Source organism: Acomys minous (assembly GCF_964271855.1).
Source record: "Acomys minous genome assembly, chromosome: 2".
NCBI classification, from domain to species: Eukaryota; Metazoa; Chordata; class Mammalia; order Rodentia; family Muridae; genus Acomys; species Acomys minous.
Window position 1 is genome coordinate 22,879,639 of NC_140484.1, and position 12,215 is coordinate 22,891,853.

At 42.4% G+C, this 12,215-nt stretch overlaps 1 protein-coding gene across 6 annotated transcripts in view; it reads right to left on the reverse strand.

The window, feature by feature from the left end:
• The window catches only part of EXOC6 (exocyst complex component 6), a 141,233-nt gene that overhangs the window by 100,638 nt on the left and 28,380 nt on the right, over nt 1-12,215 (reverse strand). For all 6 annotated transcript variants that reach the window (XR_014777439.1, XM_084773032.1, XM_084773034.1 and 3 more), the window contains exons 2-5: nt 5,393-5,564; nt 4,191-4,238; nt 4,000-4,090; nt 2,160-2,205 (exon numbers count right to left, since the gene is read on the reverse strand). Coding sequence is in view for 5 of the 6 variants with exons in the window: in XM_084773032.1 (XP_084629158.1) it covers nt 2,160-2,205; nt 4,000-4,090; nt 4,191-4,238; nt 5,393-5,564 (357 nt within the window). In the remaining variant the exon portion in view is untranslated. The remainder of the gene's footprint in view (nt 1-2,159; nt 2,206-3,999; nt 4,091-4,190; nt 4,239-5,392; nt 5,565-12,215) is intronic.

Below are 12,215 nucleotides of genomic sequence, written 5' to 3' on the forward strand. Positions count from 1 at the left end.
GCTTACTTAATTCCATCTACATCTATAACATGAGGAACATTATCATAGTCATTATAATATCTTAGCTGAAAACAAACTTCCAAATCACAATGTAATACTTAATTATCCACTATGTAATTTCTTACTATCTCTCCTACCACAACATCCATCCACACAATGGTACCATAAAAAAGTATAGCACATATTTCATTCTAAATAAACGTTTTGGGGTTTTTTGGTTTGTTTGTTTGTTTGTTTGTTTGTTTTTGTTTTTTTGTTTTTCAAGACAGGATTTCTCTGTGTAGCCTTGGCTCTCCTGGACTCACTTTGTAGACCAGGCTGGCCTTGAACTCACAGCAATCCACCTGCCTCTGCCTCTAGAGTGCTGGGATTAAAGGTATGCACCACCACGCCTGGCATAAACGCAAAATTTTTTTTTTCTTTTTTTGGTTTTTCGAGACAGGGTCTCTCTCTGTGTTAGCCTTGGCTGTCCTGGACTCACTTTGTAGACCAGGCCTCGAACTCACAGCGATCCGCCTGCCTTTGCCTCCCGAGTGCTGGGATTAAAGGCATGCACCACCACGCCCGGCATAAACGCAAAATTTATTTAGCTTTTTTAAAAGAAAAATTCATACTATTATTTACTTAGAAGTATCACTAAGTGCCTCAAAAGTCAGATGAAAATCACTTGAGTGGTTCTTCCAATTCCATGAATGCTTTCCCTGCCCCTGGAGGCGCTGCAGGTGTGGCTGCTGTGTCACCTGTGTGTCAGTAGGTACAGAGAGGACAGAGGCCATGTCTACGCTCTGTATTCTGACCCGTGAACATCTGAATGATTAGAAGCCTAGCATTCCCTAAAAAAAGGGAGCCTGTGTCGACCACCAGTCTACCACCAGCGTGGTGCCAGGCAGGCCTGGATGGGCTCCCAGGATGGGGAGCAAGCCAGAGACTGGAAGAACCCGCCTGGGACCTGGAGCCCCAGGAAGGAGGGAGCCTGAGGCAGATGACTCTTGCAAGCCATCGGGTGGCCAGGCAAGGAGCAAGCCAGAGCCCACGGGGCCTGGACAGGAAGCTAGCCTGAGATGACCACCAGTCCAGTGCCATGCAGGCCTTGCAGAAGGGCAGACCATGCCCAAGATGACCCCAGTGCCATAATGTATAAGCAAGGGCATAGCACTCCTGAACTCCTGAGACAACCCCAGACACTCAGAGACCCCGGGCACCACTGTGAGAGCGAACCTGGACTTTTCATGCCAGTCAGAGAACAAACAGCTGGTGGGCAGTGTCCTTAGAGGTGTGATCTCTGTGGTCCGCACCTTTAACTATTTCTAAACAATTATCATAGCACATACCACAGATGCAAATCTGTAGTCAGTGCAACTGCACAGCAGCGATCCCGCACTGACGTAAGGTGGGGGGGGGGGGGGAATACCTCTGCCAGTCTGAAGCTACAAAGTGAGTTCCAGGCCAGCCTGAGCCACAAGGGAGACCTGCTCTAAAATAATAATTATTGGATTTTTACTAATAAATAAAATGGCCAAAAACCACAGAGGAACCAATTTTTCAAGTAGGAAAAAAAAATATGATATGGGGGGGGCAGAATAGAGAAAATCTGACTATAACTATTAGATCATATTATTTAAAAAAAAGAGACAAAACCCTAAACTGGCAAACAGTTAACAGTCACCTGAAGAACTTTACACACTTTCACACTGAAGGTGGAAATGCAAAAATGACTGATAATGAGTAAAAGCTTTTGCTCCTCGAAGAGAACTGAGAACTGGCCAATGAAAAGCAGGGAACATGAACCCTTGGCGGGAGTTGGGGTTGGGGGGGGGGGGTAGATTGATTGTTTTTTGCTGTCAGCTCTACCTTCAGCCCACACCCTGCATCAGCCCCTCATTACAGTACAGTATGCCAGGAAGTTAACAAACACTGCTTCCAAGTGGCCAATTTATCCTCTATCAATACTACTGGTCTTTTACACCACGTTTAAAGGACAAGGACTCATAAATGCATGCCTGCTGTTTGCTTTACTGAATGATAACAGGGCGCACACTGCATGAGAAAGGTTAGAGTTAAGGTGGAAAGCGAAACTCAGATTCGCTGTACCTTGCACCGAGTCAAGCTGTGCTTACTAATACGGGCTCTTATTTAAGACAACAGAGACACCAACTCACCTTTTCCCGCTCATCTGTTCTTTCAGCTTGCTGTACATTTCCAGCACTGCATTAAAAACAACATTTTAGCTTTGTAAGAAAAGCACACTCGACAAATTCATTTGTCTTCTCTACACTAAGAGGTGGTGAGCTAAGGTTTTCAAATAAAATGTTCTATGTGTTGCGGGATTTCATTTGCACATGGTGAACATTCATGCACTTACATATTAAAACGGGAACACTTGCATGTACTGACACCCAAGAGACAGGAAGCAGTAAAAGCATTCTACTCAGAAACTACTAGCATCTCTTTCCAGAAGTGCAATTAGAGAAAGAACACTGAGTGACAGTGATGATATTCATTTGAGTCAACATAAAGAGCACAACTGTAATATAACTAATTACACAAGGAAATTTACACTGAATCTACAGAGAAAGAAAACTGCCAAATGTTAACTGCAGAGTCAAGTAGACCAACAGGGGAAATAGACCCAGATCCAGCAAAGAATCTTTACTTATTTCAACCCTTTTCAAAGCCCCAGAAATATAATTATTCAATAAGATAATAAACTTTGAACTATATAATTCCAGTATCTCCCACCCTGCCTGACAGATGGGAAAATCTGTGTTGTTCATCAAAGGGGCAGACCGAGGAAGGAGGAAGTTCTGGGTGTGGCAATGCAGAGGAAGCATTCACGCGTGCGCAGAACTGCTGTCAGACTTCCGTTATATGGCCCACTAAGGCGTGTGCTGAATCCAGCTCTCTGTCATTCCACCAGGACCCACTTTTAGGCTTATTATCTAAAGTGACTAATGACAAAGGCTTCAGTGAAGAAGCTGTTTTCAGGGCTCATCCAATGTCACTAATGGGGGCAGGGGGTACTATTAGACCCCACTCAAAGTGTTTTTCAACCCTGATACCTTTTAAAAAAAAAAACTAGTGTCTTATTTATTCAGGATTAATATGCAAATCCCTGGTCACTGCATACTCATCTGAGCGGGATTTTGTGAGTTCTAAGAAGAGCTAATCTCACATAACAATAACAAATCTATCTTAACTAATACAAACTGCTGACAATGGTGACAATATCATTTATATTCTAAGATAAATGTGTATCACATAAGTAGTGTACAGGGTGCCCTCCTTCCCTGGATAGTTCTTCCTAAGGAGAAAGGATGTTAAGCTAGACAGTGAGACGAATTTCACTGACAATGTAGAGAAGAAGAAATGGCGTATACCTGCTTTGTTTTGTTTGAACAGGAAGTGTCCAACTTAAACCATTAAGTCCAGGTAAAGAAAACACTGTTTAGTTCTTCAGGATGTGTGTGATGTCCCAACAACATCTGAGCCAGAGCAGAAACAGTCTTTCCAATTACAGAAGAACAGGCAAAGGGTTGGGGAAGGCCTAGCATTTTTGACGTTTTCCTACCTTATTGGCAAAATGAGATTGTGAACAAAGCAAAATCAGCCTGTTAAGTGACAAACAGAAGACAATGGGGGAAACTAGAGGTAAAAAAAAAAAAATAAGGAAATTAGATAAAGGCCAGAAAACGTGACTTAAAGATACTCTCCCTGAGGGAAAGCATTCCGAGGAAAAGACAAACAAACATGGAGGTGGGTTGTGGTGGGAAGTGACCCAGATGGCAAGCTAGGCAGAGAGGAAACAGAAGTGACATGGAACACTTAACTTTCTAAAACTCATGGAAATCCAGACAACAGAACAAACACAAAAGGCCACCACAGGTGTGATGGGGAAGCGATTACAGCAATCTGTAATTCCCACAGTAAAGGTGACTATTGGCAACAGCAAGGCCTAATTTCACGACAGCAAGCATCACACGATACCTAGGGCTGGCTCACCTGGGAGGCATAACTGTAATTTCTCTACTACAGTTGTAATATTTCTCTGCTGAATTCTACATCGAATAATATCTTCTGTTTGTACCATCACCTTAGAAAATAAAAGCATTGACAATTTTGAACCATTAAATGGCATCCATGTTTACTGAGTTCTCTCGCTTCCTCCTCCCCTCCCTCCACCCTTTTCTTACCTCTTTTCCAGCTTCTTGAAGCCTTCGGTTGGTCTCAGTAACTTGCACCTTAGAAATAATTTCACCTTAGTTAGACAAACATGCATGAAGCGGCCCTGATGCAGCTGTTCACCCTTGTAATCAGATCATGCTTCATGAGAAGCTCAGAACAAAGAAATGCAAATTCAAATTAACTCTACAGCTTGAACTTGAACTTTTGATTGAAAAGGGCTTTTGTTAACTTCAATTGGTTATGACAGTTCTTTTTAACAGATTCTGTGGCAAACTTCTCAAATTTACTCAGGATTTTTGAACTTTACTTGCTTTTCTGAGTCTGTCAAACAATTCAAATCACTGACCCAATTGACCACTGGTCCCTTTTTGATAACTTCAATGAGGTCTATGTGCCATTCATTGTCTGTAGGAAACGGTGATTGCATTTTACGGTAATTAAACATTCATACTTTCTGAATGCAAACCCTGGGAGGTTGATGAACATCAAACACAGAAATCTCAATCCACAGTAACATGTTCAAGCCGCAGGTGCAGCCAAAGCTCAACTTGGATTTTCCCACATACTAAGTGACTCATTAGGTCATCGTACGAGGACGCGCATTCTCATTTATTAAAAATCTCATTAGCTGCAGGACAGAGGTGCTCCGTGACCTCATGACGCCGTGTCTGGTCTCTTGTTATCTGAATATCCTTTATATGATGGTTTTCCTAATCACAGTCTTCTCGTTCTGTCTGAAAAAGCACTTTGAATGAAAGGACGAGATAATTCCTATAATTAAATATTTAATATTCTGACTGAATAAACCCAGGCCTAGTTTAATAGATAATGCTTCTGACGTGGCAAAATATGTAGAGCAACTCCCTTTAATAAATTTTCAAATATAATTAAATAACATGACAGCATGAAATCATGAACAGTAAATTCTCATGACATTTTGGGATAGCTTTTTAGCACCACTGTGTTGTCATCTTTAAAAATCTCTGAAACTGTAAATAGGCCCTTCATTGTCTATATGGTTTAGCGCATTTCCCGCACGTGAAGACAGTCTGTTGATAAAACGCATTCCTGTCATGGCTGCTGACAATTGTGTTGGTGGAGCACAAGGAACATTCTCAAGAACATGTACTATTTACTTCCTGAAAGTGCACTCAGTGGTTCGCGCACTGTAGTCTTACGTGATTTAAGGAGGAGCTGAACGTTCTCCTACCTTCAGTTTTTCTGCGTCAGCCCTTACTTTAAGGAGCTCTGTAATGGCATCTACAAAGCCCTGATGATGAAAGTTACACATTTTTTCAATTTCCTTGTCATGGTTGCGGATGCACGCATCTAGCTTTTCCATAAACTTCTTGTGTGCGTTTGGCTGATCATCGTACACAGACCTGTTTGCAGAAGAAAATGAAAATTAACTTCTCGGTTCACCAAGAGCTTTTCCCAGTAAGCTCAATCTCTTTAACAGCTGCAGATTCAGTCCCTGAACAAGTAAATGAACTGACAATGATTATCTTCACAGAAATCATTTTAAGGAAAAATATTTCACTTCTTTTTTAATAACAGTATGCTAATATTCAAAGACTCAGAAGTCCTATAAATATGTTCCTCTGTGTCCAGAAATAAAAGTCCTAAGGCTTGGGAGATGTGGGTCAATCCTTAAGATATTAATGCTCAAAACTGAATCAGTGGAGTCAGTAAGAAATATATGAAAAAATGCATGACTTTTATAGCATTTAATATGTGTCAGAATATTCTTTAAAAGCTATGTATTAACTCTTTCATCTTCACAACAGGTCTATAAAATAGATGCCGCTATGACCATTTTGGATACAATATTATTGTAACTGCTATAAGTTCTACAACTCAAGACTGATGACTGGGATATGCATCTCAGAGGCCTGGTTGCAAAGGTTACACCCTCACGTTCAGGGTCAGACTGTGGCGACCACACATTTGGAAGTAGTACAAAGCTCAACACGTGCTAACTCCACAGAAAGCGTGATGTGCCCCTTTTCTATGCAGTAGGCTTGCCCTTGGCTCTGGGAACGAACACATAATAATGTCCTGTCTGTTTACGTGAGGGGCATAACCGCAAGATTTATAAAAGTGGGGGCCTTCGCTCTCTAGAGGCTAAGGCCAGCAAGGTGGGCAGTGAGCCAGAACCACATCGGCAGTTAGCCCCATTCACATGAGCGTACCCTAGTAGAAAGCCCTGGGCTTGAGGGAACTTCCCCACTGATGATGGCGAAGGGCTGCCCACACAGTGCCACTGGGGAAAGACAGTGGACGCTCATGCCTGGACCTCTTTTCCACCCTGCCCTATATGCCTTTCCCACCGCTAACTATAGTAAGTATTGGTTTGTTGCACCAAGCAGAACTGTGAACAGCACCTCTGACAGGATATGCCAGTCGTTCCCACATAGTTCTGAACCTGAAGGTGGCTGCTGCTGCCCGGCCGCTGCCTCTTGTTTGAGGTTCAGTGCAAGTTCTGCTTTTGCCACCAGGTCTTTGTCAACCATTCCTAGGTGACATAATCTTTTCCTCCGTAGGACAGATAAAGTTGTGGTCCTTGATAGTTACTCCGAGATGTAACCATATGCTCCTTCGTATTGTGATTTACGTGTTTACATATGTCAGTATATAAATGCTGTATATTTTGTCTCCCAAACACATGAAAGCCTCTGACCACGGCGTCACGCCTCAGCCTGAAAGGAGTTAAGTCCTCCCAGCAGCAGAGACGATACAGGATGGTGATTAAGAACCTGGGCTCTTTGGTGCGTGGCTAGAATGAGACTCTGGTCTTGGCCGTCTTCTTTATCATGATCTCTGCTTGATTCTACAAACATGCAAACATCTTCCAAACTTGTATTTCCATTCCCTAACCTCTCCTCAAACTTCCATCATATCTCCCCAACTGAAAGTCTGATGAGCATTTATCTGCAGTTTGTTCAAAGGTGAACTCCTAGCCCTGCTTCCCCCAAACCTGCATTTTCTATAATCTTCCACATCTATAATCATCCGCTTAACTAGTTTTTCGGACAAAACCCCCTGAAGCCATGCCTGACCATTTCTCTCCCTGTTCTAACCACAAACAATCCAGCCCAAGCGCATCCAATCTACGGCCCAGGACAGTGACGAATGCAGCCCAACACGTCCGTAAATAACACCGCCTTATCACAGTGTCAAGAGGCTGCCGTGGGCTGGGGAGCCGCTCAGCAGGTAAAATCGCCTGCTGCCAAGATTGACAGCTTGAGTCGGAGCCCCAGAACCAATGGCGCAAGGCTAGAACCCGTTCCCACCAAATGTCCTCTGACCGTACACACATGCACACACACAGCATGCATGCATGCATACGTACACATATATAAGTAAATAATTTTTTTTTAAGTTAGCCACCTCTGACCCAGCAATCCTGTCACCTCCACTGACATCACCTTAGTCTAAGCCAGCAACATGCTCTGCTTTAAATTCTCACCAACTGCATCCTAACTGTGATTTTTACCTTGCTGCTACCTTCTAGTATCTTCTCAACACAGCAGCCATACGAGTGTATAATGAGGATGACCACGTTAAAATAAAAGATCTCACAAATCGTTTTTCTCTTGCAAGAGCCTTGCAAAGCCCAATATAATTTTGCTGCGTTTGATCTTCATTTTACTTATTCTGTCCCAGCAACATTGGCCTCATCGTGAATTCTTTTTTTCCCCCTTTAAAAAAACAGCCAGGGAACACTTGCATGTACTGACACTGTAAAGGTACAGGCCTTTAATCCCAGCAAAGACAGGCAGATCTCTGTGAGTTCAAGGCCAGCCTGGCCTACAAAGGGAGTCCAGGACAGCCAGGGATACATACGGAGAAACCCTGTCTCGAAAAAAACAAAACAAAACAAAAAATTATTTACATATGTATCTTTTTACCTATGAGTGTTCTGTCTGCACATACATGCACATGCCAGAAGAGGGCACTAGATCTCCTTATAGATGGTTGTGAGGCACCACATGGGTGCTGGGAATTGAACTCAGGACCTCTGGAAGAGCAGAGAGTGCTCTCAACCACTGAGCCATCTCTCCAGCCCCATCCTTGTGAATTCTTTAATATATTATGTACCTATTCTTTGCAAATGTTATGTTCCCACATGTTCTATCTCCTTCACCCCCTTCAGGTCTTGGATCCTCTTTTTGGAGGAGAGAGGGAAAGAACTGAGAGGAAAGAGGAAAAGCAGGACATGGGACAGGAAATGGGAAGTGGTGAGAGATCATCAGCGTCTATTGAGGGCAGGCCTGGGTTTAACTGAAAATCTTACATCCTAAGAAACCCCTTCGGTACAAACAAATCAAAACAGTCACAAGGTCTGTGGGCTGTGAGAGATGCATCTGTGCCCAGGGCTGTGACTGCACTCAGCCTCGTGTAGGAGCGCTCACAACTCAGATGCTGCGGTCTGGGGAGCCGCTCAGCAGCTAAAGCCCATGCGTGCTGTGAAAGCACAAGGGCTGGAGCCTGGGTCCCCAGAACCCAAGGAAAACACTGGGTGGCTGGTGCAGGAAGGAGTCAGGAGCCAGCTGAGCACTTAGCGCATATTCAGTGCTTGTCATGCACGGCCTCATTAAATATTCACTACACCTCTACCGCAGCGACTCTGCCAGCGGCCCAGTTTTCAAATGCAGTCACATAAAAAGCACAGCCAAGACTTAATCCCAAGTCTATCCCGTCATCTGACTTTTCCCGGAGAGCAATGGTGATCAGCGCGATGGCGCGGGGAATAGGGAGCACCAGCAGAGCCGCACAGATCAACTCTGAAGACCAAAGATTGAGAAAGGCTCAGTCGGGAATCTGTGAAGTGCACGGCTGCACCCATCAGGTGAAATCAACTAGTGGGCAGGAAAAGAGGATTGGGAACTGAGGCGTGGCTAATTGTTAGGCAGCATCAAGTTACAAACACACCGCATGAAGAGCGGGGTACCAGGAGAAAACACTGTGTTTCCTCTCCCATTCTCTGAAAAACCCACTTCACTTTCTGTCCTTGAACACTGTGCAGGAAAGACAGTCTCAGTGTTATCCACTCTTTAGCCCAAAGTTGATTACCATACTGGCTTACTATGTTAATGTAAGATACACTACTGTTCTAAAAATTTTCAGTGACATCTAGCTTTCCCCCCCTGCCCCCCCCCCCCCCCCCCCCCCGTTTTTTGGTTTCTCTGTTTGGCCTTGGCTGTCCTGGACTTCCTTTGTAGACCAGGCTGTCCTCAAACTCACAGAGACCCACCTACCTCTGCCTCCCAAGTGCTGGGATTAAAGGTGTGTGCTACACCCTGCATGGCATACAGCTTTAATTAAACTTTTTGGGGGTTGTGTGTTTCTTTCTTTCTTTCTTTGTTCTGTTTTTCCAGACAGGGTTTCCAGCCTTGGCTGCCCTGGAACTCACTTTGTAGACTAGGCTGGCCTTGAACTTACAAAGATCCGCCTGCCTTTGCCTCCTGAGTGCTGTGATTAAAGGTGTACATCACCACACCAGTCTAATGAAACTATTTTTTTTTAAGTTGTTGCCTAGGATTTCTAATATCTACTGGGAAGCCTAAGCAAGCTCCTATAAACACAGCCATAGTCACAGATAGGACAGGCCCAGCCAGAGAAACCATGAGGATGCTGATGAACGCCGCGCTAGTCCACATCCGCCAGGGGACGGCACCTTTTAAAAACTTTCAATTTACTCTAATTTTATGTGTACAGGGGTTTTGCTTGCACTTATGTTTGTGCACTATGTAAATGCAGAGTCCATGGCGTTGGGTGTCAGGGTCCCCAGGACTGCCATGTGAGTGCTAGGAACCGAAGCCGGGTCCCTGGGAGAGCAGCCAGAGCTCTTAACCTCTGAGCCATGTCTCCAGCCCACTACGGTGGCACCTCAGCGCTCCATACACAAACAATGATGTCAAGATACCAGTCGGTCACCCTTCGAGATGCTTAACGCAATATAGTATCTTCTGGCAAGGTTCTATGCCACACCAAAAAAATGCAGGGGCAAAACTCAAATTCTTATACTTCTTGTGATTTGAAAATAAACATGATTTATACTACACTTAAGATTGTTTTCCCATATTTTAATTTTAGCAACTAGGGATACAGAAAAACTGACTCTTAACATAGTGTAACTTTCTAAGTACAAACAGAATCCATCTCCATCTTCTCATATCTCACACACCAAAGCCGAGTGTTAAGATTTAAGCTCTTCTGTAATATTTGGTCGTCTCAATGCTATGAGGCTTTTGGAATTTTAAACAAGAGAATTAGCTTTCACAGACACCTTTTTTAATTATTTGTATAGGACTCCACCTAGTGGTTGAAAATAAGAAAATAAACATCTAAATGTTAAAACGGGTGAAGTGAAAATTAATGCTTTTATTATCAACTGTAACTTAATAAACTGAGACACTTCAGTGTTCTGATAGATGCTACCTTCTGTAAATGAAATGAGTTACAAACAATTTACAGTTTTATTTTGGTAAAGAAAAGTTTGATAAAAAATTTTTTTCACAAGAAATGTAAAAAAGGACTTTTTCATCTCTAGTAATAGGATTTTTTAAAATCAAAAATCATGCATCATTATACTACTTTCAACATTTTTTTCTTTTGATGTGTCTTCCCTATAAAGAGTAGGTCCATCACAGTATCTGGGAAGAAAATAAAATATACTTGTTCCCAAAACAATTATTTTTCCTAAAACACCATTTAAGCTTTAAAAAAAAAAAAAGATGTAATCTCAAAGCATTTACTTCTAGATTCCACAAATTACCCATTTTTACTGAAATAAGTGTAATTTCTTTTACAAGAAAAAGTAAGCATTTCTTCCTTCTATCCCAGAATGCTTCACTCTCTAACAGAATATGTAAGATGAACAGCCAAGAGGGAGCTGGTCCAGATACCGTGATGGCTACCTCAAAAGATTCATCTTTATTACAATTTAATTGCTTTCAAGAAAGGAGCCTAGCAAGGGAAAAGACTTCAAATGCTAGAAACCTTGAAGAAATTCTTTCAGGGACCTCTGGGCACCAATGACCCTACTTTTCACCTGTTGGAGTCAAGTCTTTCTAAAACTTTTTTGAGAAAACATTTCACTACTTTGTCTCTGACAAGACTGTAGAAGCCACTGACTCCCTTGAGGCCTGTGACTTCCTTTTCTACCTCTTCGACTATCAGCCTCAAGGGCACTTTTGCCAATTCCTCAAGTAACATATTAATTTTAATTTGCATCTCTAGCAATAAAAATGGTGTTCACATCCTTCAGCCCTCAAACACAGGCACATTAGCTACTTTCTCACAAGTTCTCCAGATGCCAAATCATTCCTCATTTCCAGCTTACCAATTCTTCACATATTTCTAATATAAACTTAATATTTCATATTAATGAAATAACTCTATCATTCCTCTTTAGGTAATTTCAAATTTACATTTAATTCCCAGGTTCTGAATATCACTGTTATCAATATCATAAGCTGAGCATCCTCGGTCATTATAGCTTGAGAATAACTCAGTCTTTCAGTGTGCAGCCTCTTCAGAAGCTGCTCAGAATTCACCCGAGACCCAGTAGCCGGAGCCAGAGGTGGAACTGAAACCTACAAGTCTTCTCAGATAAACTTCAGCCTCTGGATTTTCAGGAAGGACTATGTAGTAAACGGTGAGATAAAGCATTAGTCGAAAAAAGTGAAGAGATGCTATGGGGAAGAAAGGCTCTTTATTCATTTTTTTAAAATGACACAACTTAAAATTATTTTCTTTTAAACAAATATCAAATTCCATATAACTTAAATGAGCAAGACATTTGCTCAAGAAACTACTTAATTTTGGTGAAAAATTCCATTCCAAGGATGCCTTATCCTACATACACCTCAATATCTATCTTACATTTCTTTCCAGTTGAGCTCAAGACAGCTCCCTCAGGGTTTTATAGTCACGCCAGAAAACCCTCCAATTACACAGAACGTTCCCAAGCCTTCCACACAAAGCACATACTATCTTTTTTTATTCCTACACCGCATCAAATTTGT